Source organism: Sminthopsis crassicaudata, chromosome 4 (genome assembly GCF_048593235.1).
Source record: "Sminthopsis crassicaudata isolate SCR6 chromosome 4, ASM4859323v1, whole genome shotgun sequence".
NCBI classification, from domain to species: domain Eukaryota; kingdom Metazoa; phylum Chordata; class Mammalia; order Dasyuromorphia; family Dasyuridae; genus Sminthopsis; species Sminthopsis crassicaudata.
The window spans coordinates 245391860-245419285 of record NC_133620.1 but is presented as its reverse complement, the minus strand read 5'-3'; the positions used below and the strand labels follow the sequence as shown (position 1 = coordinate 245419285).

At 34.5% G+C, this 27426-nt stretch overlaps 1 protein-coding gene across 2 annotated transcripts in view; it reads right to left on the bottom strand.

The window, feature by feature from the left end:
- Positions 1-27426, bottom strand: part of LMBRD1 (LMBR1 domain containing 1) — a 275804-nt gene that overhangs the window by 180111 nt on the left and 68267 nt on the right. For both annotated transcript variants that reach the window (XM_074310578.1, XM_074310577.1), the window contains exon 7: positions 18770-18843. In XM_074310578.1, coding sequence (XP_074166679.1) covers positions 18770-18843 — 74 coding nt within the window. The remainder of the gene's footprint in view (positions 1-18769; positions 18844-27426) is intronic.

The following is a 27426-nucleotide window of genomic DNA, read 5'->3' as shown; positions in this document are numbered from 1 at the left end:
GTTAGCACTACTGTCTATCTACCCAGGTTACTTATACCTTTGGAAGCTAATAATTAATGTGCAACAAGAAAATTGGATTTACACACATATATTGTATCTAGGTTATATTGTAACACATGTAAAATGTATGGGATTACCTGCCATCGGGGGGAGGGAGTGGAGGGAGGGAGGGGATAATTTGGAAAAATGAATAAATAAATAAATAAAAAATAAAAAAAATAAAATGGGACTATTAAAGTAATTTATTTCCTCATCTGTTAATTTGGGCAACTTATATTTTTGTAAATATTAATACATTTCACTTAGATTATCAGATTTATTGGCATAAAAGTGGAGAAAATAGCTCATAATTATTGCTTTAATTTCCACTTCACTAGTGGCAAGTTCACCCTTTTCATTTTTGACACTGGTAATTTTTTTTCTAATCAAATCAACCAAAGATTTATCTACTTTGTTGTTTTTTCTTTCATAAAATCAACTCTTAATTTTATTAGTTCAATAGTTTCAACTTTATTAATTTCTCCTTTGATTTTCAGAATTTCTATTTTGGTATTAAATTGGGGTTTTTTAATTTGTTATTTTCTAGCTTTTTTATTACATGCCCAATTTATTGATCTTCTCTATTTTATTCATGTAAGCATCTAGTACTTTGGTTGCATCCCATCAGTTTTGGCATGTTTTCTCATTATTGTCTTTCTCTTGGATGAAATTATCAATTGCTTTTATGATTTGTTGTTTGACTCATTCTCTCTCTCTCTCTCTCTTTTTTTTTTTTTTGCTTTTTTTATTTTTTATTTAAAAAAGATAAAAAAAGAAAAACACAAAACAAAATATAGTAAAACAAAAGAGAACAAGCTACATTTAAGAAAAGTTAATTTATGTGTGTATATATGTATGTGTGTATGTATATACATATATTAAATAACAGAACAGAATGTGAAACATTTATAAGAAAAATGATAGATCTAAAGAAGAGATCAAGAAAATTTGAGAATAATTGGACTGACAGAAAATTGTGATTAAGAAGAGAACCTTGACATGATAAAGCAAGAAATAATCTAAGCAAATTGTCCTAGAGTGACAGAATATGAGGGGAAAGTACAAAAAGGAAAAAATCGACCAATCACCACCTCAAAGAGATACTGTATAGAAAATATGCAGTAATTCTGAAATCCCCAGATCAAAGAGAAAATTTTGCAAGAAAAAAGAAAATGACTCATTCGTTCTTTAGGGTTAGATGATTTAGTTTCTAATTAATTTTTGGTCTATTTTCATGACCCTTTATTACATGGAATTTTGATTGCATCATAATCTGATGCAATTACTACGTCTGCCTTCTGCATTTGATTGTGAGATTTGTATACCCCATGGTCGATTTTTATGCCCCATGGTCAATTTTTATGTAGGTGTCATGTATTGCTGAGAAAAAGTTTTATTCCTTTCTATTCCCATTCAATTTTCTCCAAAGGTCTATCATACTTAACTTTTCTAAAATTATATTCCTTAACTTCCTTCTTGTTTTATTTTGTGATTTTAATGCACTTAGTTTTGATAAAGGAAAGTTGAGCCCTCCCATTAATAGTTTTCTATTTCTTCCTGCAACTCAATTAACTTCTCTAAGAATTTGAATTTTGACTATTACTTGGTGTATACATGTTTTAATATTGATATTTCTTCATTATATATGGTACTCTTTAACAAGATGTAGTTTCCTTCCTTATCTCTCTTAATTACATCTATTTTTGCTTTTGCTTTGATTTAAGATCAGAATCCCTGTTTTGTTTTGTTTTTTTCCTTAATTTCAGCTGAAGCATAATGGATTCTGCTCCAGCCTTTTACTTTTACTCTGTGTATGTATCTTTGCTTCAGATGTGTTTCTTATAAACAACATATTGTAGGATTCTGACTTTTCATCCAGTCTGCTATCTACTTCCAATTTATGGGAAAGTTCATTCCATTCACATTCAGAGTTAAGATTACTAAATCTGTACTTCCTGCCATCCTATTTTTCTCACATTAAATTCCTCTTTCCTTTCCCTTTTCCCTTTCCCTTCTCACTAATGTATTGCTTATGACCATCATCATTTCCTTCAATTTGCCCTCTCTTTTTTCAACTCTCTCATTTCTTATCTCTTTCTCTTTTTACTTCTGCCCTCCCATCAATTATCTCTCCCTTTCTTTTTTCCTTTTCCCCTCCTACTACCTTCTATAGCGTGAAACAAATTTTCATACCAACCTAAGTATTTAAGTTATTTCTACTATGAACCAAATCTGATGATGGTTAAAACAAAACTCATCCCCACTTCCCCTTTTTCTCTAAACTATAATGTAATGAGCTGTCGTCTCTAGAAGCTGCCGGATCGCTCTCTGGGAAGAGATCTGCTGTGTCTTCTCAAATCTTTAAGACAGATTCTTCTTCCAGTAGTGAACCGTTGTCTCCAGGCAGTTGCTGTTAACTCTTGTCCTTAGAAGTGACTTCCCTTCCTGCAGAGAGCCCCGTCAAGCCTGATGCAATGCAGAGTCTTTCTTCTTGAATCCTGGCTCTGAATCTCCTCCAGCTCTTATCCTTCTCCAGGCCGATCTGCCCTCTGCGCCCAGTGCTGTCTCTTGTTATCCTCCCAGAGAATGGGCGTGGGATAATGCAAGGGCTTCTGGGAAGAACCACCCCAGCCAATGAGCTTGCCCCCTTTATCAAGTCAACCTGAGTTCTCACCTTGTAATTGTCCAGAAAACCTGAATTCTCACCTTGTCACTGTCCAGACAACCTCAGTTCTCACTTAGTAATCCTAACATCTCCCCTTTTCTTTTGATTTAGAACATAGGACAGTCATGACCTTGAAACATAAATCCATCAATATGGGAAGTATTACAGATAATTACATAAATGACCTTGAAACATAAATCCATCAATATGGGAAGTATTACAGATAATTACATAAATTACATAAGCATATAGTAACATAGTAACATAACGCATGCTAGAAGTATATAACATAATCAAATAATCATAAATTGAAAATTTATAAATGTCCATAAGTCCATTGTCCATTAGTCTCATCTTGTGTGAGGAAGTCCAATGATTCCTGCTGATTTTAAAGTTCTTTAACAGTCTTTTTATTATCCATGCTCTTTCGGTGTAAGATGTTTCTTAGATCTTCTCCTTTATTTTGAGGTCTTTCTCTTTTTCTGTCTCTCTCTGGTGGACAAGGCGAATATGACTTGTTGGCACCCATCTGATTCCTTCTCCTGCTGAAGAAATACAAGCAAACCCTCTCCCCCAGGCAGTTAACCTATCTGGTCCCTTCCATTCACCACTTTCTGGATCTCTCCACATCACCTGGCGATTATCTAAGGACAGTGGAGATGCTCTCACTGGACACTGCCCTTCTGGTGGGTTATAAAACCTGTCTGCTGGAGCCAGCGCATCTTTGTCAAAAATTAGAAAATTAATGGTATAGAGAACTAAATTTAGAAGTTCCCTAGGGCTACCTGTGGCTCCCCCTTTCTTTTGTTTTTGGAGGAGTGTCTTAATATCTCTGTTTCTTCTCTCTACTATTGCCTGCCCTTGAGGATTAAAGGGTATGCCCGTGGTATGTAAAATCTTATACTGTGCACAAAAGTGTGTAAAATGTTTGGACGTATATGCAGGTCCATTGTCTGTTTTTATTGCTTGTGGCACACCCATAATTGCAAAAGCTTGTATAAGGAATTCAGTGACCACTCGGGCTGTCTCTTTTGCTGCTGGCATTGCAAATGTGAATCCTGAAAAGGTGTCTACCACGACATGAATAAAAGATAGACGACCAAAAGATTTATAATGGGTCACATCCATTTGCCAGATTTCATTGGGTCTCAAACCACGAGGATTCTTCCCTGGAGGGAGTGTAGGAGCATGGAAAGGAAGACAAGCTGTACAGCTTTTTACTATGCTCCTAGCTTCCTCTCTTGTGATTCCAAATTGTAAACGTAAAGCTCGAGCAGCCTGATGATATTTAGAATGAGATTCTTGCGCTTCCTGAAATAAAGGACTACTGGCTAACATGGTTAGAAGGCTATCTGCCATTGAATTTCCATCAAAAATAGGACCTGGGAGTCCACTATGTGAGTGAACATGCAAGATATAAATCTTGCCTGGATGTTTTCTCACTTGCTCTTGAAGTTCCTTAAAGAGCTGATAAATATTGGAGGCTGCAAATTTTATTTGGGCTGTGGCAATTCTTTGTACTACACCTACTGAATAGGCTGAATCAGTAATTATATTTACGTCTCCTGGGTAATAAGTGAGAGCTAGCATGATAGCAAATAATTCATTCTGTTGAGTGGATTGAAAAGGAGTCCTGATTACTCTCTTTATGGTTAAATCATGAGAGTATATGGCACAAATATTTTCTTTGGAGGCATCTGTAAAGATTGTTGGTCCTTTAAGAGGAACCTTAGAAACCTTTTCTTCAAAAATCCATCGCCAATTATGTAGTAGCCGGGTAATCTTTAATGGAGATCCATGTGCAAAATTTGGAGCGGTGGCCAATAAAATTTGCCATTCTGGGATGTTCTCACAGCATACATTAATCTGTGCGTTAGTATAGAATGTGTATATTTTTTCAGGACTTATCCCAGATAATTGTGTTACTCTCTTAATAGCCTTTAATAAAATCCTAGCCACAAGCACTGGGTAAGGTGTAAGGCTTTGTTCTGGTTGTGCTGGGAGGTTCACCCACTCAATCACTCTGTCTCCTTGATGAAGGACTGCTGTGGGTGCCTCTTTTGTAGCAAAAACTGATATTTCCAAGGGTTTTTGAGTGACTCTTTCAACCACATTGGATAAAGCCAGTTCAACTTCTCTCAAAGCCTTTTGTGCTTCTTTTGTAAGCTGGCGTGGTGAATTTAAAGCACTGTCTCCCCTTAAAATATCATATAGTGGTTGCAATTGACAGGTAGTCAAGCCTAGCACGGGACGCATCCATTGGATATCTCCTATCAATTTCTGGAAGTCATTTAAGGTGTTTAGCTTCTCTGTTCTTAAGGAGAGTTTTTGTACTGTAAGCACCTTAGGATATACTTCATATCCTAAATATTGAAAAGGAGCATGTCTTTGAATTTTTTCTGTAGCTATATGCAGTTTGTAGTACTTTAATGTTTCCATGGTCCTTTGTAGACATGCCTCTAACATTTGTTCCTCAGGTGCACATCCCAAAATATCATCCATATAATGTAACAATATTACTTTTGGAAAGGCTTTTCTTACTGGAGCAAGAGCAGCTGCAACATACATTTGGCACATAGTAGGGCTGTTTTTCATTCCCTGTGGCAAAACTGTCCATTCATATCTTTTATAAGGCTCGGCCAAATTAACACTAGGCACTGAAAAAGCAAATCTTTTCATATCCTCCTTATCTAGAGGAATAGAATAGAAACAATCCTTAATGTCTATAACCCATAGAGGCCATTCTCTTGGCAACTGAGTAGGAGATGGAAGTCCAGGCTGAAGAGTTCCCATAGTTTCCATCTGTTCATTTACTCTTCTTAGATCAGTTATCATCCTCCATTTTCCAGATTTCTTTTTCACCACAAATACTGGGGAATTCCAAGGACTTAGAGAAGGCCGCAAGTGTCCTTGGTCAAGTTGTTCTTGCACTATGTCTAATAAGGCCTGAATTTTATCACTTCTTAAGGGCCACTGTTCTACCCACACTGGTGAATCAGTCTTCCACTGAATAGGAACTGGTGAAAGTGCAGGTAGGCCTTCAACAGCAGCCCTGCCTAAAAAGCCGAAGTGCTTATTTGTAATCCTATCTGCTGTAAAATGTCTCTTCCCCACAGATTGATGGGGATTTTTTCAACCACAAAAGGAGTAAAAGCTCCTGTTTCTCCTTCAAATACCCATCTCAAAGGCCTAGCACTAACTTCTGCTGCTATTGATCCTCCCACCCCAGACATATAGGTGTCTGCTTTAATCTTTGGCCAGTGACCGGGCCAACTGGCACCTCTAATAACTGTACGATCTGCACCCGTGTCTACCAATCCTTCAAATGGTATTCCGTTTATATAAATAGTAAGCATAGGTCGGTCAGCTGTCACAGCTGCTGTCCAATATATTCCTGGATTTTGTTCATTGGAGTCAAAATCTAGGCGACTATCACTAGATTGCTTATTAGGGGTCCGTAACAATAAGGCTGATGCTACTACTTCTCCTGGTTGATAAATCACACGTTGTCTGCCTGTGTTAGTGACTGGGATATTAGATACACATTCTCCAGTCTCCCACATCAGTGTATGGATGGACACTGTTTTGTAGGCACTCTCAGAAGGTGAAATGGTCAAGCCTACTGTGCCTGGAGGCAAAGGATCCATAGGCTCAACAGGAACAGATTTCACTTCTCCAGGGAGTATCTCGGTAGTCTCTACTGCACACAACTCTATTTTTCCTAATTTCAATCCCTTTCTTCCATCTGATTGCCTTTTGGCTGATTGATCATGTCTTAAAATTCTCTGGATGTAACCTCGGCTGCCATCATGCCCCACTTGGGGGGCTGAAGCTGGGCCCCATCTGTCATTTCCCTGGGTCAATCTACATTCGGAGGCCCAGTGGAGGCCCTTGTGACATTTTGGACATGGAGTTTTAGGTCTTCTCTCACCCTGTCTTCTCACTGTATCTCCATATCTACACTGAGCTCTTAGATGCCCAATTTTTCCACATTGAAAACATCGCCGAGTTTCTCTAGAAGGCCCTTGCCAGGAGGGACCCTGCCTTTCCACATTCATCATAGTCCGGGTGTAAAAAGCATTTGTTCCCACTGTAGCACAGCGTCTTATGATCTCCTCTAAAGGAGCATCTTTGTCTAATCCCCATATAATTCTTTTGCAAATCTCATTGGCATTTTCCTTAGCCAGATGTCTGGTCATTATTTCTGTAGCTGAATTTTCTCCAATAGTTCTTTTGACAGCAGTTTGCAAACGTCCCACAAAATCTGCAAAAGGTTCATTGGGACCTTGCTGTATTTTAGTGAAAGCCTCTCCACGATCTTTCTGTCCAGGAAGGACACCCCAAGCTTTTATTGCAGCCTTAGCAATTTGTTCATATATTGTCATGGTATAATTAATCTGTTCCGAATTCTCTCCATACTGACCTTCACCAGCTAAGTGCTCAAAAGTGAATTGTGTGTTAACTCCTATTTCCAAATTGCATCTGACTTGAATTTTACATAATTCATGAAATTCCGCAAGCCATAATAAATTTTCTCCAGGTTCCAGACATGTCCTTGCTATGGATTTCCAATCATTCGGGGTTAGGACTTCATAAGACAAACCATCTAGTAACATTTTGACATAAGCTGATGTAGCCCCATAAAGGGTACAACCTTTTTTCAAATCCTTAATTTTATTCAAATCTAAAGGTGCATATCTTCTCCTTTTTTGACCGACAGAGTCAGTATTTTCAATCACAGGATATGCATGTATAAAATCACTTATATCCTGTCCTTCTCTCTTAGCTTTAACCAATGCTTTTTCTAATCTTGTCATAGGCTTAGGCTTCTTCACAGGCAATTCTGTTTGTGTTTCTGCCTCTTCCTCTCCTCCTTCTTGCTCCACCCATGAAGGGTTAATTGAGGGAGGAGATGGGAGGTGCTTCTGTTGCTCAGAATTGTACTTAACTTCATTGTTATCTGATTCATCCTTTTCACCTAGTTTAGTTGACACTTCCCCATTTTGCTCCTTCATCTCTTCCTTTAGAATAACATTGTTTAAAGCCAATTGGATTACATTGTATATATGAATTGTATCTTTGGAAATTGAGTTTGGCCTGGAATTGTAGTGTTCACCTAATTGCTTTCCTACTAATTCCCATTCATCTGGATCCAATTCTTCTTCCAGAGAAAAAGAAGGACATATAACCTTCACAGTTCTTAAAAGTTCAGTAATCTCCTCTAAAATTATAATCAATCCTTGGCTTTTCATAACCTTGATGATGCTCTCTAAACATTTTCCTTGAACAGAAGGTGTTTGCCCCATTTCACTATAAGAGATTCCTCGTTTAGCCCTTAACAAGTTAAGTTCCTTGTTTATCTATTAGCACGCTCACTTAATCTTTAACAAAGTTTCCTCGTTACTCACGGTTCTGGGTCAGAGAGACTGAGATCTGGATGGGAGGCTTTTCCACTGAAATCAGGACCGTGTCTGTTCCTATTGGGTGCCAAATTGCGAAGGTCTGGTCTAGCTCTTCTTGTCAGGATAAGCAAAAGTCCTTGCCCCACGTGTGGACGCCAATTGTAATGAGCTGTCGTCTCTAGAAGCTGCCGGATCGCTCTCTGGGAAGAGATCTGCTGTGTCTTCTCAAATCTTTAAGACAGATTCTTCTTCCAGTAGTGAACCGTTGTCTCCAGGCAGTTGCTGTTAACTCTTGTCCTTAGAAGTGACTTCCCTTCCTGCAGAGAGCCCCGTCAAGCCTGATGCAATGCAGAGTCTTTCTTCTTGAATCCTGGCTCTGAATCTCCTCCAGCTCTTATCCTTCTCCAGGCCGATCTGCCCTCTGCGCCCAGTGCTGTCTCTTGTTATCCTCCCAGAGAATGGGCGTGGGATAATGCAAGGGCTTCTGGGAAGAACCACCCCAGCCAATGAGCTTGCCCCCTCTATCAAGTCAACCTGAGTTCTCACCTTGTAATTGTCCAGAAAACCTGAATTCTCACCTTGTCACTGTCCAGACAACCTCAGTTCTCACTTAGTAATCCTAACACTATAAGAGAAACTTTATACCTCTTCTTGGGATATAATTTACTCCATTTTTACCTCCCCTTTCCTCTTCTCCCAGTACATTCCCTGTCCCATCCTTAATTTCTGTTTTATATCACACTAAAGTCAACTTATAACTACACTCTTTTAAGTACTTCCCTAATTAAGATACAGTTCTCACAAGTTAAATTTTTCATCTTCTAATATAGCGATATATTTTACCCTTTAAAAAACTTTTCCTTTTCATTTTCCAGTTTATGCTTCTCTTCAGTCTTGTATTTAAAGATCAAATTTTCTGTTCAGCTATAGTCTTTTCATCAGAAATGTCTGAAAATCCTCTATTTCATTTAATGTCTATCTTTTCTCCTGAAAGATAATGCTTAATTTTGCTGGGTAGTTGATTCTTGATTGTAGTCGAAGGTCCAAGCTTCTTTGCCTTCCAGAATATCATATTCTAGGCCTTCTGATCCTTCAGTGTGGAAGTTTTTAAGTCTTGAGTAATCCTGATTTGGGGTCCTTAATATTTGAATTCTTTCTTTTTTGCTACTTGCAGTATTTTCTCCTTGATGTGATAATTCTGGAACTTAGCTACATTATTCTATGGGATTTTTACTTTGGAATCTCTTCAGGAGGTGGTTGATAGGTTCCTTCAATGACTATTTAATCCTCTGGTTCTAGAACTATTCTTGGTGATTTCTTGAAAGATGTTATCCAGCTTTTTTTTTCCTTTTTTTTTTTTTTGTTTTTTTTTTTTTGTTTGTTTGTTTCATCATGGCTTTCAGGTAGCCCAATAATTCTAAGATTCTCTCAGATTTATTTTCCAGGTCAGTTTTTCCAAGGAGGTTATTTTACATTTTTATTATTTCAATTTTTTTTTTTCCTTTCTTCATTTTGTTTGGCTGATTTTTGATATCTCATTGAGCCATTTACTTTCATTTGTCTAATTCTAATTTTTACTGAGTTAGTTTCTTCAGTTAGTTTTTTACCCCCTTTTGCATTTGGCCAATTGTACTTTGAAAGAAGTTATGTTGTTCAGTTTTGGTTTGTTTTTTTTTTCCCCCATTTCACCAATTCTATTTTTTAAGGAGGTGTTTGTTTTTCAGTAAATATATTTACATTTCATCACATTTAGTTTTTAAGAAGTTGTTTTCTTGATCATATACTAGGGCATAAAAACCTCAAAATCAAATGCAGTAAAGCAGAAATAGTAAATGCATCCTTTTCAGAACACAATGCAATGAAAATTACATTTAACAAAAAGCCAGGGGAAAACAGACCAAAAAAAATTGGAAACTAAATAATCTTATACTAAAGAATGATTGGGTAAAACAGCAGATCATAGACCCAAGAAAATGACAATAATAAAACATCACACAAAAATGTGTGGGATACAGCCAAAGCAGTAATAAGGGGAAGTTTTATATCTCTACAGGCCTACTTGTATAAAATAGAGAAAGAGAGGGCCAACAAACTGGGCTTACAATTAAACTTACTAGAAAAGGAACAAATTAAAAACCCCCAGACAAACACAAAACTTGAAATTCAAAAAATAAAAGGTTAGATTAATAAAATTGAAAGTAAAAAAATTATTGAATTAATTAATAAAACTAAGAGTTGGTTCTATGAAAAAACGAACAAAATAGACAAACCCTTAGTAAACTTGATTAAAAAAAGGAAAGAGAAAAAGCAAATTGTTAGTCTTGTAAATGAAAAGGGAGAACTCAACACTAATGAAGAGGAAATTAGAACAATAGTTAGGAGCTACTCTGCTCAAATTTATGCCAATCAATTCGATAACTTAAATGAAATGGAAGAATACCTTCAAAAATATAGCTTGCCCAGATTAACAAAGGTACAAGTAAGTAGTCTAAATAGTCCCATCTCAGAAAAAGAAATAGACCAAGCTATTAACCAACTTCCTAAGAAAAAATCCCCATGAACAGATGGATTTACATGTGAATTCTACCAAACATTTAAAGAACAACTAACTCCAATGCTATATAAACTATTTGAAAAAATAGGGATTGAAGGAGTCCTACTAAATTCCTTTTATGACACAGACATGGTACTGATACCTAAACCAGGTAGATCGAAAACTGAGAAAGAAAACTATAGACCAATTTCCTTAATGAATATTGATGCTAAAATCTTAAATAAGATATTAGCAAAAAGACTTCAGAAAATCATCCCCAGGATAATACACTATGACCAAGTGGGATTTATACCAGGAATGCAGGGCTGGTTTAATATTAGGAAAACTATTAGTATAATTGACCATATTAATAATCAAATTAATAAAAACCATATGATCATCTCAATAGATGCAGAAAAAGCATTTGATAAAATCCAACATCCATTCCTACTAAAAATGCTTGAGAGTATAGGAATAAAAGGACTATTCCTTAAAATAATAACGAGCATATATTTAAAACCTTCAGTAAACATCATATGTAATGGCGATAAACTAGAACCTTTCCCTGTAAGGTCAGGAGTGAAACAAGGTTGCCCACTATCACCATTACTATTCAATATAGTACTAGAAACTCTAGCCTCGGCAATAAGAGCTGAGAAAGAGATTCAAGAAATTAGAGTAGGAAATGAGGAAATCAAACTATCACTCTTTGCAGATGACATGATGGTATACTTAGAGAACCCCAAAGACTCTGCTAAAAAGCTATTAGAAATAATTCAAAGTTTTAGCAAAGTTGCAGGATACAAAATAAATCCACGTAAATCCTCAGCATTTTTATACATTACCAACACAATCCAATAGCAAGAGATACAAAGAGAAATTCCATTCAAAATAACGGTCCATAGTATAAAATATTTGGGAATACATCTACCAAAGGAGAGTCAGGAATTATATGAGCAAAATTACAAAACACTTGCCACAAAAATAAAGTCAGATTTAAATAATTGGAAAGACATTCAGTGCTCTTGGATAGGCCGAGCGAATATAATTAAGATGACAATACTCCCTAAACTAATCTATCTATTTAGTGCTATACCAATCAGACTCCCAAGAAACTATTTTAATGACCTAGAAAAAATAACAACAGAATTCATATGGAAGAACAAAAGGTCGAGAATTTCAAGACAAGTAATGAAAAAAAAATTAAATGTACCTGATCTAGAACTGTATTATAAAGCAACGGTCACCAAAACCATTTGGTATTGGCTAAGAAATAGACTAGTTGATCAGTGGCATAGGTTAGGTTCACAGGGCAAGATAGTGAATAAAAATAGCAATCTAGTGTTTGATAAACCCAAAGATACCAAATCTTGGGATAAGAATTCATTATTTGACAAAAACTGCTGGGAAAACTAGAAATTAGTATGGCAGAAACTAGCTCTTCTCTATGTTGAAGACATCCACTTCCATCAGAATACATCCTCATACAGTATCATTGTTGAAGTGTATAATGATCCCACATTTAACACCACATACTAAGATAAGATCAAAATGGGTCCAAGATTTAGGCATAAAGAACGAAATCATAAATTAATTGGAGGAACATGGGATGGTTTACCTCTCAGACTTGTGGAGGAGGAAGGAGTTTGTGTCCAAGGGAGAACTAGAGAGCATTATTGATCACAAAACAGAAAATTTTGATTATGCCAAATTAAAAAGTTTCTGCACAAACAAAACTAATGCAAACAAGATTAGAAGGGGAAGTAACAAATTGGGAAAACCTTTTTACAGTTAAACGTTCTGATAAAGGCCTCATCTCCAAAATATAGAGAGAATTGACTTTAATGTATAAGAAATCAAGCCATTCTCCAATTGATAAATAGTCAAAGGATATGAACAATTTTCAGATGATGAAATTAAAACTATTTCCACTCATATGAGTGTTCCAAATCACTATTGATCAGAGAAATGCAAATTAAGACAACTCTGAGATATCATTACACACTTGTCAGATTGGCTAAGATGACAGGAAGTAATAACGATGAATGTTGGAGGTGCTGTGGGAAAACTGGGACACTGATGCATTGTTGGTGGAGTTGTGAAAGAATCCAACCATTCTGGAGAGCAATCTGGAATTATGCCCAAAATATTATCAAAATGTGCATACCCTTTGACCCAGTAGTAGGGCTTATACCCCAAGGAAATTCTAAAGAAGGGAAAGGGATCTGTATGTGCCAAAATGTTTGTGGCAGCCCTTTTTGTAGTGGCTAGAAACTGGAAAATTAATGGATGCCCATCAGTTGGAGAATGGTTGGGTAAATTATGGCATATGAATGTTATGGAATATTATTGTTCAGTAAGAAATGACCAACAAGAGGAATACAGAGAGGCTTGGAGAGACTTATATCAACTGATGCTGAGTGAAACGAGTAGAACTAGGGGATCATTATACACTTCAACAATGATACTGTATGAGGATGTATTCTGATGGAAGTGGATGTCTTCAACATAGAGAAGAGCTAATCTAATTCCAACTGACCAATGATGGACAGAATCAGCTACATCCAGAAAAGGGACACTGGGAAATGAGTGTAAACTGAGAGCATTGTGTTTTTTTTTGTTTTGTTTTGTTTCTCTTCCCAGATTATTTTTAACTTTTGAATACAATCCTTCCTTTGCAACAACAAAATTCGGTTCTGCACATATATATTGTACCTAAGATATACTATAAGATATTTAATATGTATGGGAATGCCTGCCACCTAGGGGAGGGGGTGGAGGGAAGGAGGGGAAAAACTCGGAACAGAAGCGAGTACAAAGGATAATGTTGTAAAAAACTACATATACATATGTACTGTCAAAGAAAATGTTATAATTATAAAAATTAATAAAAAAAAAAGAAGTTGTTTTCTTCACTAAATTTCTGTGCCTCCTTTTCCAAGATGTTGGTGTTCTCCCCCAAACTTACATAAATCTTCTACAATGCTTTCATTTGGTTTCGTATTTTTCTTCTTTTAAGATCCTTTCTGAATCCTTCCAAGAAAGCCAGTTCATATACTCCTTTGAGCTTCATCTGCAGGCATTTTGCCTTTGTATTCTGGTTTTTCCCTGTCTTTACAGAGAAAGTTTTCTATGGTGAGAGCTCTTTTTTTGCTTTTTTGTCCATTTTTAAAGGTTGAAGTCTGTTCTTAGGGTACAGGGGAGATTGTCCCGAACTTCCTCTGCAAGGTAACAGGGGCTTCTTACTAACTGTGCTGAGGCTGGTGCTGCAGGCTTCCCCACTACACTGTGCAGTCTGGCCAAATCCCACCTGTTATACTGGGGTTCAGGGCCTCACATTTTACCTTCTGTGGTTGCACTGGCAGTCTCACAGCTGGTCTGCTGATCTGGTTTTCCAAATCAAGACAGGGTAGCCAATACTGCTGTATTTTGGCTAAGAACCTCCTGCTAGATTCTCCCCATTGGGCTTCTCCCTGCTGGTGCTCTCCTGTCATGCCTGTACTGGGCCTTGTTTCCCCTGCCCAAGACTTTTTCCAAAGTCTTTCCAAGATATTTTAAGCTGTAAAATTATTACAATCTGAATGTTTATGGGATCTGTCACTTCAAAATCCATTCAGAAGTTTAATTTAATATTGATTCTGAGGGAAGCAAGCTATGGAGAGCTCAGGTAATGTCCTGTCTACTCTCTGCCATCTTGGCTCTGCCACATCTTGCAAAGGGAACTTTCTAGACAAATGAATTCCCCTACCCTCAATGACACTCCCTGGAAGTATCTAAATTTATTATATCTCACCTTCACTTAAGAGTACAGAACTTCTTTTTCTTTTTTTTTTTTTTGCATACAACAAAATTATCATGAACCAAAATAGGTATCAAGAAAGGCTTAATAAATTCTAAGAAGTTGAAATGAGGAGGGAATGTAATCCAGTTATAGGGAACATCCTATGCAAATGCAAATATATTATAAGTAGGCCTGTATGCCTGAACTGTAAAGTACAAAAAGGAAAGTAATATTTAGTAAAACTAGAGAAGTAGATTGAGGCAAAGTTAAAAAGACTTTAAATGAAGGAAGGAGAAGGAGGAGGAGAAGAAATTTGTATTTTATCTCAGAGGAATGACAGACTTATAATTTAGGAAAGTCACTGACAAGATGTTTGGGGAATGGATTAGAATGAGGTAAGATTTGAGACATCAATCATTTTATGAGTGATAATGCAAACTTTTCTAAGAAAAACTGCTCTGATAGGGAAAGAAGAACTATGAAATCTTTTAAAATCTTTTGTTAATCTAAAGATAGAAAGAAGAGAATATATTATACTTTTAAGTCTATATAGAAATCAAACTGGCCTATATGCTTCTAACACCTAAAATGAAAATAGTTTTCAGAAGTCATATAAAAAATCTGAGATAGCTAATGTGATATAAGGAACACTAGAGTTTTAATGAAAAGGTCTGGATTCCAATTACAGCTCTGTAACTATAATCTTTTAATAACTATATCTTTTAACTACTCAATGACTTAATTTTCTAATTTTTAAAATGAAAATAGTTGTGCTTATATTCAGTCTTGCCAATGAAATCAGATAAGGTGATATATATGTCAGCATTTTACAAACTACATACTTCCCTTTACCTTGATCAAAAAGTTTGTTTTGTTTTGTTTTTTTTTCCCCTTGTGATCCAAACACACTAATAATTGTGTGGTGAACTCTAGGTAAACAAATGTAGATCAACAAATGATGTGCAATTTAAAATCTTAAGAAATTAATTGGGGTTTCAAAGAGATTAAGTTAATTGCCCAGGTTATACTGTCAATAAGTAAGGTCTTCCTTACTCCAAGGCTAAATCTTTTTACATTGCTCCATTCTCAAATAAGTTATACTGAGTATAATTTAATCTTTTGATGGATTAAGGACACCATTGAAAACAATTGTTGAATTGTTCTTTAAATTTCAAGGACAACTACAACACATAAGGCTAATTTTTTTCACTACTAAATTAACATTCCCAAATTACTATGCTCTTATAATTTGTCTTCTTTCTCTGCTGTCACACTTATTTCTAAACTGTTGCCTTATTTTATGCAGCAAAACAAAGAACTTCAGGATGGATCTATACCACTTCAAATGAACTTCATGTGACTGGATCTATACCACTTCGTTCTTTTTACTATATAAATGCTAAAATGAGGGTTACAGACTAAGTGCTAAAGGAATTAGTCACATGGGCACAAAGTAAAATTTTTAAAAATTATATATTTCTGAATAACTATGAAGATCCTAAAATACCAGATTTTTGAACAACCTTGTTATTAAATCACACAAAACATGTCCCTCCAGATTATTAACAAGTATTAAATAAATGATTATTGAATTAAATATATTATATTCTCAAAAAAACATGATTATCTTTCAGTTGTCCGTCCATGTCTTAACTTTCAAGGAAACTTAGTCTCAAAACAGAACAGCCAATTGATTAAAATGTTGAATTAAGACCATTATGCCCTATAATATTTTTGGGCCGGCAAGTCAGATTTAATTTAAACTACTTTTGACTTAAAATGCCTTTTTTAGGAACATGATCTGATAAATCTAAGGGCAGTCTGGAGTTTTCCATATACATATGTAATTTTGCTTTGAACATGATCTGATAAAGCTAAGGGCAGTCTGGAGTTTTCCATATACATATGTAATTTTACTTTCACAAAAAATTCAAATAACAAAGTCAACAAATATTTATTAAGTACCTAATAATAAAGACAAACAAGATATACACAGGTTAAATGGAGATAGAGGTCAAATGCAAGAATTAAGGGAGACTGGGGAAAGGCTTCTTGCAAAAAGATTTTAGCTGACCCTTAAAGTATGAAATGGAAACTGGAAAACAGAAATAAAGAGGAAGAGGGTTTCAAGTATTGGGCACAGCCAGTGAAAATGCAGTTAGGAGATGGGAAATTATGTGAGAGGAACACAAAGTATGGAAGGACATTACTGAGAATTAGAAATTGAAATTTCCATTCAGAAAGATACAGATGCTCCTTGAGTAGTTAACTCAGTGTTGGAGGGAAATATCCCGGTTACTTTGCACATCTCCCTTTGCTGAACAGAGTTGCCACATCCATCCTTAAGACAAATTTATAGGAAGTTTCTTCTCTCTCTCTCTCTCTCTCTCTCTCTCTCTCTCTCTCTCTCTCTCTCTCTCTCTCTCTCTCTCTCTCTCTCTCTCTCACACACACACACACACACACACACACACACACACCACAAAAACACTGAACAAACTTTTTTGGGGAAAAAAAGCAAATTAAGTGGCCACTTTGAGAACAGCTTATTAGGAACCCGTTACCAACCTCTTCCTTGACTGAATTCAGCTGTTTGTTTTCAAAACATGTTTTCATAATACACTGTGCAGTGGCTATATAACCCAACAGAAGAGAATTCCTATTCTGGGATAAAATCTGAGCATCTTTAAAAGCAGCTGTTCTCTAAGAAACCTATTTGTTCTTTGATTCTCATATCCTTCCAAGTATCTTATCAACCATTTTCTAATTATCATGCCACAAAATTGTTATCCCTCTTAAAACAACCCAGTGGGAAGGCAAGACTCCCCATTTGTCAAGTTGCAACATACCCACCCCAAAAGTTATGGTGTCAAATTGAAAACCCAGGACTTCTGACTTTCATTACCATGTTTTTTTTTTCATCTATGACTTGCTGCTTCTCATCTATAAATCAAATTATTCCATGAAAAAACAATTATATATATGTATGTGTGTGTGTGTGTATATATATATATATGTATATATATAATATATATATCAAATGGCAAATTCTACAATTAGTACTAAAACTGACATAACTATCCATCTGAAAAAATATGAGAAACAAAGATAGTTTTATTTAAAGTCTTTAATAATATATCAGGATATTTGAAGGATTAAAAGTAGTACAACTTTTTGGCTATTTTACAAAAAAAAAAAAAATTAATCTCCCCCCCCCCCCGAAAGTGATATTGGAAGAATAATCTGTGTTTTCTTTTGTAAGTAGTAGTCTCCTTTTTAAACCAGCAAAGATAAAAGTTAAATGCTAGTTTTTTGGGCTTTTTTTTTTTTTAAGTTCTAAGGGAAAAAAAAAAACAACTTTTATAACACAATGACCTCTCACTTATAATATAGAGAAAAATCTACTCTTGAAATTTTCTCCTGTAACAATCTATATATGAACTATCTGAATTCAAATTCACTTATTAGAAAAAGCCTCGAGAAACAAAGGATATGAACTTACAAGAGTTATATTTGCAAAGGATATTCAGGAGGGTAGATACAAAACAGGATATAAGAACTTTAAGTGTGATAAGTGATTGGGCCAAGTGAAATGACCCTCATGTGTCAAGATAAAAAGGGTGATTTTTACTTTAGGTTGTTGCTTCCTTTATGAATTGGCATTTCTAGAAATTAGGCACAACAGAAGGCAGTAACAAAACTAGACCAAAATAAAAGAATTACACAAGGAGTAAAAGAACACAGGTTGACAGCAACAAATGCATAATCACAAATGGGCTGGAGAAGATCTCAAATTTTGTATCCCATAAGTTCTACCTCTCATAGGAGACAGAATAAAGAAGGAAAATCAAACTCTGTAACTTCACAGAAAGTGATATGGTGGAATATATACATATACACACACACACACACACACACACACACACACACACACACACGTGTGTGTGTGTGTGTGTATGTATATATATGTGGATATGTCCTGGATAACAAAAAACATTTTAATATAAAAAAATCACTGCTGATGTTTTCCATTTTCTTCAGTTAATTCCACTTTTATCTGTAAATCCCTAAGATGACTTAGCTGATCTCTTCCAGTTCTAAATCTATAATTCCATGATCATTCATAAGGTAATAGATATAAAATATGAAAATATAGCTAATATTATAATGATCAAAACTCTTTCCTCAAGTGTAGTTTAAAAATTTTTCCCCCTTAATAGAAAGATTATTTAGTATTCCTCAATGTATAATATTCTCAGGGTGACATGAAAATACAAATTTCAGGAAGTGAATTTTAATCAAATAGAATAAACTTTGGGAGAGATACACAACAAATCACTGACACTTACTGTGTATGTGATAGCTGCCAGCATTCCAATCAGGGTCAGAGAACTGATGGAGAATGACAAGGCAGCTAAACCATCTGTAATTATAAAAAAAAAAAAAAAAAATTGGTGAAAAAAATCACATAAAGTACAAATATTTATTTATGATTATTCAATGTTTTTACATAATTTATAAAGAATCAAATAAATAACATGCAATCTGCTTAGCACTCAGTAACTTACAAAGATGATGCAAAGATAAATATTTGATCAGAAAACCTTATACTTAAAAATTATTTTGCAAAAATCATTTTAAATTTACCTTTTACAGACTGTAAAATTCCTGACAGAAAGAAATCTGTCTTATCTTTATATCAAACCTCCCCCAACACCACCTTGAGCTAGCTCCAAAATACCATCCATATGGCTGTTGCTAAATAACATACTGAATTTAAACAAATTAACTTCTTGCTTGATGTTTATAGAATTGAAAAGGAAGGTGAGAAGATAAGACATTCAAAGAAAGTGTCCCTCTAACTTTCCTATACCAGAGTTCCTCTAAATAATAAAACTGTAAACAAGGGTGCTGAATGAAAAGACAAAACATAATCTTGGTATCATTCCTCCCACTTCCTTCATAAACATTTCTGTAGTTAAGAGTACTGTTATTTTGGAAATTATTTCAAATATGTATCAAAAGTAAAATATAGTTTTCTGGAAAGCACAATAGATATACGTCTGAGGTTATAATCAAAATCCTGCCTCTTAGTTTAGATAAGCCATTTAAATTCCCTGGGAATTAGTTTCCCATCTATAAAATGAGGGAGTTGGACTAGATGACCTTCAAGGTCCCTTTCAAGCTCTAAATCTATGACTACGATAATATGAAAGGGCTGGGGATTCATTTTGTTTCTGGAAGTGTTTTATATGTACTCCCATTGTAATAGGACCAAATTATTTTTGAAGAAATACAGCTCATTATTTAAAAAAAAATCTAAAGAAAGATTACCTGATAGTTTTATATAAAATCAAGAACATATTATTTCCAAGAACCATGATATATTTTTAAAACCCTGCATAATTTTATAAATGTAACTGATAAAAAACTAGACTACTTGCAAATAATTAGTTTGGAGGATTTCAAGAATTTTGTTTTAAAGGAGAGGAATCATGACAATGCAGAAAGAAGCAACATTATTATTTTTCAGGTATATTGAAAATTTTATCTTTACTTTTGATGAATTCATTTCCATTTATAATTTTATGATTCTACTTGTAACTTCCCAAAAGATTTACTAATTACTATTAATTTTAAATAAAAGGATTAATGTTATAGAGGATCATAGCTATACTATAGGGTGGTAGATTCAATCCCTGTCAGAACTATTTCTACTTTAGCAAGGACTTGTCTTATTTCAACATTATATGACTCCTAGAATTTAGTACAGTTCTCTGCATACATCAGGCACTTAAATGCCTGATGAACAAATGAATCAGTTCTCTTACTTAGTAATTTAATGAAGTTCATTTTAATGTAAGACTAAAGTTTAAGTACTAAGTATATAACTATAAATATAAAGATTAAGTATAAGATATGCAAAAATCTCCTGTCCCTATTCTATTATCACTCTAATAAATGACAAAGATTACAAAGCTTCATAAGTCTGATACTGGGGGATTACTTTAAATGAGTGGTGACAAACTCAACAAGAAAGGGAAGCTAAAAACTGTACACGGGGCAGCTAGGTGACAGTGGATAAAGTATTAGGCCTGGAGTCAAGAATAATAATATTCCCGCATTCAAATCTGGCTTCAAACACTTTCTAGCTGTGTGACCCTAGGCAAGTTATTTAACCCTATTTGCCTTAGTTCTTCATTTGCAAAACAATCTGGAGAAGGAAAGGGCAAACTATTCCACTGCCCAAAACCAAAAAAGAGCAAATAATAAATCCAAATGGGTTACTAAGATTCAGACACAACTGAAATAAATGAGCAAAAACTGAATATGAGGATCTTTAGGAACCACATGCTGAACAAGAAAACCTTTAATATCTACTGAATTTTTATTTATTTTGCTAAATATTTTCTTAATTATATTTGAATCTAGTTTGAGCCATACTGAGGAGTGTTATTTTTGTTCACCTATGTGACACCTCTGTTTTCAGGTATGGATTGGACCTGAAGAATTGAGAGCTGATGATATTCCTTCCAATTAGGAAATTCTGATTGTTTGAAGTTCTCTGGAAAAAACGATTATATTAATGACCTGGTATAGTTATTAGCAATATTATAAAACAATGATTCCCTTATAACCAGACACAGCTGGAGAATAGCTCTTATTGATATAAATTTGAATCAACTAGCCATATGTATATATTAAGATCTTTATTACAGCACCTGATAAAAAGATTTTCATTCTAATTTCCTGCTTCTCTTCTAATTTTATCTAGGTGGGTTTTGTGTACTCAAAATTTTTTACTTTATATAATCAAAATTGTCCTCTTGTGACACTGCCCTGTGAAACTTTTTATCGATTCATGAACTGTTCTCCTAACCATAGAATTGACTTTTCTTCCATATTCCTCTTATCTGCTTATTGCATCACACTTTATGTCTAAATCATGTTCCCATTAGAGTTTGTTTAGTATGCAGCATGAGATGCTGGTCTAACCTAGTCACTGTCAGACTGCTGTCCAGTTTTCAAAACAGGTTTCTCAAATAGAGAGTTCTTGTAAAGCTAATCTATGAATTTATCAAACATATGCTATTACTGATGAACTCTTCTATTTTTTACCTATACCAAAGTGTTTTGATGACTGTAGCTTTATAGTATAGACCTGGTTCTGCCAAGTTACCTTCCTTTCCATATTTTCCCCATATTTTTCATTAATTCCTCTATAATTTTTGAAATTGCTCCAGATGAATTATCATTTTTTCTAGTTCTATAAAGTAATGCTTTGGTAGGTTCATTACTATAAACAAGCAAATTATTTTGTGGCAATGTCATTTTTATTATATTGGCTCAGCCTATGTTTGAAAAATTTAAACATCAATTATCTAAATACTGTTCTGTAGCTTTCTGTTTTGATTCTCCATGGGTTAAGTATCAAAAATAAATTGTTCTTCTAATTAATGTCTTTTATTGTTTTGTAGAAGTGAATTATAAATCCACATGATACTGGGGTACTATTCTTGGAGAATTTAATTATGATGAAAGATGAAGATTGGTTCTGTATCATTTTATTACTGATAATATTTAATTGATTTTTTCCCTATAATGGCTTGAGAACTGATTCTTTGTTTTATAACTTAGTTCAAAATTTGGCTGACCTGGAAAGTGTTCTAAATCCACTTCTCCTGCTAATGACTGATCTATTCTTGCATCAAGGAATTTTGCTAACTTTAGGGATGTCTGTGAAAACAAAGGTGTCAGGCCTGGTATCTCTATCAAGTTATCCTTCAAGCATATCTTGTATGATATAAAATTTGGGTATATCTTATACCTGAAATAAAACAATGAGCACTTTTTAGTTTCAAGAAAGGAGGAGGGGAAGGATTGTTGTTACCCCCATTACCAAACTTCAAGCCAATCATATTGTTCTGGGCACCTCAATTCTGCAACCAGTCATATTGTCCTTTATCCCATGATGTCATGTACTTAACTCTATTATTTGTTTTGTATTTCCAAAACTCCAAATGGGGAACTGTCCTCTTGTTTATGGTCTTTGATATTAATGGAAGCAAGCCATTAACCTATTTATTGGCAGATAATAAATCCCTGCTAATAAATGTTATTTTGCTTGGAGATCTACCTCAGTTTACCCTTTTGTTAAATTCCAATAATCACAATGGCTTGTTGAATTTTTTTTTTTTAAAGAAAGAGTTATCAAAATACTTTATTTCCTGTTCAGTTAATCTGGACAATATATATATATTCACACATTTCATTTTGATTGTCAATTTCACTAGCATGTACTTGGTCAAAATAGATACTAATAATTCTTCTAATTTCTTAACTGGTTGTGAATTCAACTTCATTTTTTGATAATGGCAATTTAGTATTTTTGCTTTTTCTCAATCAAATTATTTAATGGTTTATCCTAAAAAAAATTCTGAGTTTTATTTGTAAATCCAAGGGTTTTGCTTTTAATTTGGTTAATTTCTACCTTGGTTTCAAGAATTTTAATTGCTTTGCTAGCTAGTTTAGTTGCACAACTAATTTGCTAATAGATTCTTTCTCTTATTGATGAAAAGTGTTTAGAAATAAAATTTCCCACCCCAATAACTGCTTTGGCTATTGTGCTGATATGCTTGTCTTGTCATTATCTTCAATGAAATTGACTGTTTCTCTGATTTGTTCTTTTGACTCATCCATTCATAGGTCTATCTAAATATCTATATACACATACATGTAAATATACAAATGCTGTATTATTATACATGTATATTGATTTAATCACACAAAAGTCATTTTCTCAACCTTCCATCTAACCCTCTCTTTTCTTTATCTCAACAACACAAGAAAATTGAAATCCATTAAAAACTTAGTCATTTAAAACACATCTTTTCATATGGGCAATGTAAAAAGAAAAGTTTCATTCTCCATTTAAGTTCTTTTATGTCTCTATCAGAAGGGACACTAAATGTTACATCATTTTACAGACTTCTGAAACTTTCACTAGTGCCAACTGCCAGATCCACACCTTGGATAGACTTTGAGAGGTAGTAGAGAACAACCTGATGAGCTATGGGGTCCACAGAGACTGGAGAGTCAAAAAAGAATGAACAATTGACAACAATATAGCTTTGGTCTCTTCATCAGGAATGCTTAAAAGTTATTTATTTCTTGAATAGAACCAGAAGATCGCTGTACACTTCAATGTTGTATGAAGATGTATTCTGATGGAAGTGGATATCTTCAACATAAAGAAGATCCAACTCACTTCCAGCTGATCAATGATGGACAGAAACAACTACACCCAGAGAAGGAACACTGGGAAGTGAATATAAACTGTTAGAACTACTGTCTATCTATCAAGGTTACTTATACCTTCGGAATCAAATACTTAACATGCAACAAGAAAATGGGATTTACACACATATATTGTATCTAGGTTATACTGTAACACATGTAAAATGTATGGGATTGCCTGTCATCTAGGGGAGGGAGTAAAGGGAGGGAGGGGAAAATTTGGAAAAATGAATACAAGAGATAATATTATAAAAAAAAATTACTCATGCATATATAATGTCAAAAATTTATAAAAAAATAATTTAAAAAAAGTTATTTCTTTAAAAGTCATAGAATTATATGCAATTTTGCTTTAAAAGTTATCTTTGACTATAAAAGCCTATTATCTTTTACATCTGGAATATCACATTCCAAATTCTCTACTCCTAACTACGGCTCACTCCTTGGCACTTGAATTCTTTTGGTATTGTGCACTTTCTAAAAGTCTGGATAAGTTTGTGAAGGGAAGCTTGCTTTGCTGCTTCCTACCATTAGGCCATCTTGGCCCCATCTCAACTTATCTAAATAAACACAAATTAATACAGTGCTTACTAAGCGCCAGACACTACATTATGTGCTCTTCACAAATATTAACTCATTTGATCCTCATAATATCCCTGGAGAATAGGTGCTATTATCCCATTTTACAATTGATAAAACTGAGGCAGAGATTAAGTGACTTGCCCAGCTATATAGTCAGTTTGCATCTGAGATTACATTTGAATTCAGGACTTAATGACTGCAGGCCCAGAACTTTATCCACTACATTACTATTTGAATGAAAATGAATTTAAAAGATGCATTTAATATTTCTTCTAAAACATTTATTGGTGAGGTTTTATGGACATGTGTTATAAGCTAAGAAATTTGTACATTCCTATTCCCATTCAATATTCACCAGAGCGCTACAGTATCTAACATTTCTAATACTCTAGTCTACTCAGTTCCTTTGACTTTTTTTTTCCTGGTTTTTTGTTCTGGTAGTGGTTGTTTTAGCTACATTTATTGAGGTCTGAGGAGGGTAAAAGTATTAACACCTTTTCTATGTCTCCCTGTTACTCACTTAACTTTTCCTTAATGCATGTGGGTGCTGTGAAATTTGATACAAGTTTAATATTGATATCAATTCATTATATAAAATACATTTCAACAAAATAATCACTCTATCTCTTTTAAGTAGATCTATTTTGTTATTGCTGATGGCTACCTCTGCTTTTTTTTCAGATGAAAAAAAGATGAAATATTTTAGATTTTGTTCTGGCTCCTTGTTTTAATCTTATATACTGTCAGATTCTGGTTTTTAATCCATTTGATATCATCTTCTACTTTATGAATGAGTTTATTTATGCTAATTATTTTCCTTCATCCTGTTTCCTTATGTTTCTCTTATCTTGCTTCCAATTGGTCAAATCTAATTTTCATGAAGTTGTTCTCTTGAACAAAGGTGTTCCAACTCAATAATTTTGTTTTCATATATATTTTTATATAGGATTTTCAACATTACTTTTACTTTTAAAAAATTCTGTGTGGACTTTTCCAAAACAATTATAGCTGGACTTGTGTCCCAGTTGTATTTTTCTTTAAAAATTTGCTTATGTTTTTTAGATTCAAGGAATTAGAGTAGGAAATTAGGAAATCAAACTATCACTCTTTGCAGATGACATGATGGTATACTTAGAGAACCCCAAAGACTCTGCTAAAAAGCTATTAGAAATAATTCAAAATTTTAGCAAAGTGGCAGGATACAAAATAAATCTACATAAATCCTCAGCATTTTTATATATCACTAACAAAATGCAACAGCAAGAGATACAAAGAAATTCCATTCCAAACAAATGTTGAGAGTATAAAGTATTTGGGAATCCATCTACCAAAGAAAAGTCAGGAATTATATGAGAAAAATTACAAAACACTTGCCACAAAAATAAAGTCAGATTTAAATAATTGGAAAGACATTCAGTGCTCTTGGATAGGCCGAGCGAATATAATAAAGATGACAATACTCCCCAAATTAATCTATTTATTTAGTGCTATACCAATCAGACTCCCAAGAAACTATTTCAATGACCTAGAAAAAATAACAACAAAATTCATATGGAAGAATAAAAGGTCGAGAATTGCAAGGGAACTAATGAAAAAAAACTCAGAGGAAGGTGGTCTAAGTGTACCTGATCTAAAGCTATATTATATAGCAACAGTCACCAAAACCATTTGGTATTGGCTAAGAAATAGACCAGTAGATCAGTGGAACAGATTAGATACAAAGGACAAAAAAGGGTACATCTATAGCAATCTAATCTTTGACAAACCCAAAGATACCAACATTAGGGATAAAAATTCATTATTTGGAAAAAAACTGTTGGGAAAACTGGAAATTAATATGGCAGAAATTAGATATGGATCCGCACTTAACACCATATACCAAGATAAGATCAAAATGGGTCCATGATTTAGGCATAAAGAGGGAGATAATAAATAGATTAGAGGAACAGAGGATAGTCTACCTCTCAGACTTGTGGAGGAGGAAGGAATTTATGACCAGAGGAGAACTAGAGATCATTATTGATCACAAAATAGAAGATTTTGATTACATCAAACTAAAAAGTTTCTGTACAAACAATACTAATGCAAACAAGATTAGAAGGGAAGTAACAAATTGGGAAAATATTTTTAAAAGCAAAGGTTCTGACAAAGGTCTCATTTCCAAAATATATAGAGAACTGACCCTAATTTATAAGAAACCGAACCATTCTCCAATTGATAAATGGTCAAAGGATATGAACAGACAATTCTCAGATGAAGAAATTGAAACTATATCCACTCATATGAAAGAGTGTTCCAAATCACTACTGATCAGAGAAATGCAAATTAAGACAACTCTGAGATACCACTACACACCTGTCAGATTGGCTAAGATGACAGGAACAAATAATGATGAATATTGGAGGGGATGTGGGAAAACTGGGACACTAATACATTGCTGCTGGAGTTGTGAAAGAATCCAGCCATTCTGGAGAGCAATTTGGAACTGTGCCCAAAAAGTTATCAAACTGTGCATACTCTTTGACTCAGCTGTACTACTACTGGGCTTATATCCCAAAGAAATACTAAAGAGCGGAAAGAGACATATATGTGCCAAAATGTTTGTGGCAGCTCTTTTTGTAGTAGCTAGAAACTGGAAGATGAATGGATGTCCATCAGTTGGAGAATGGTTGGGTAAATTATGGTATATGAAGGTTATGGAATATTATTGCTCTGTAAGAAATGACCAGCAGGAGGAATACAGAGAGGCTTGGAGAGACTTACATCAACTGATGCTGAGGGAAATGAGCAGAACCAGAAGATCACTGTACACTTCAACAACAATACTGTATGAGGATGTATTCTGATGGAAGTGGAAATCTTCAACATAAAGAAGAGCCAACTCACTTCCAGTTGATCAATGATGGACAGAGGTAGCTACACCCAGAGAAGAAACACTGGGAAGTGAATGTAAATTGTTAGCACTAATATCTGTCTGCCCAGATTACATGTACCTTCGGAATCCAATGCTTATTGTGCAACAAGAAAATGGTATTTACACACATGTATTGTATCTAGGTTATATTGTAACACATGTAAAATGTATGGGATTGCCTGTCATCGGGGGGAGGGAGTAGGGGGGGGGATT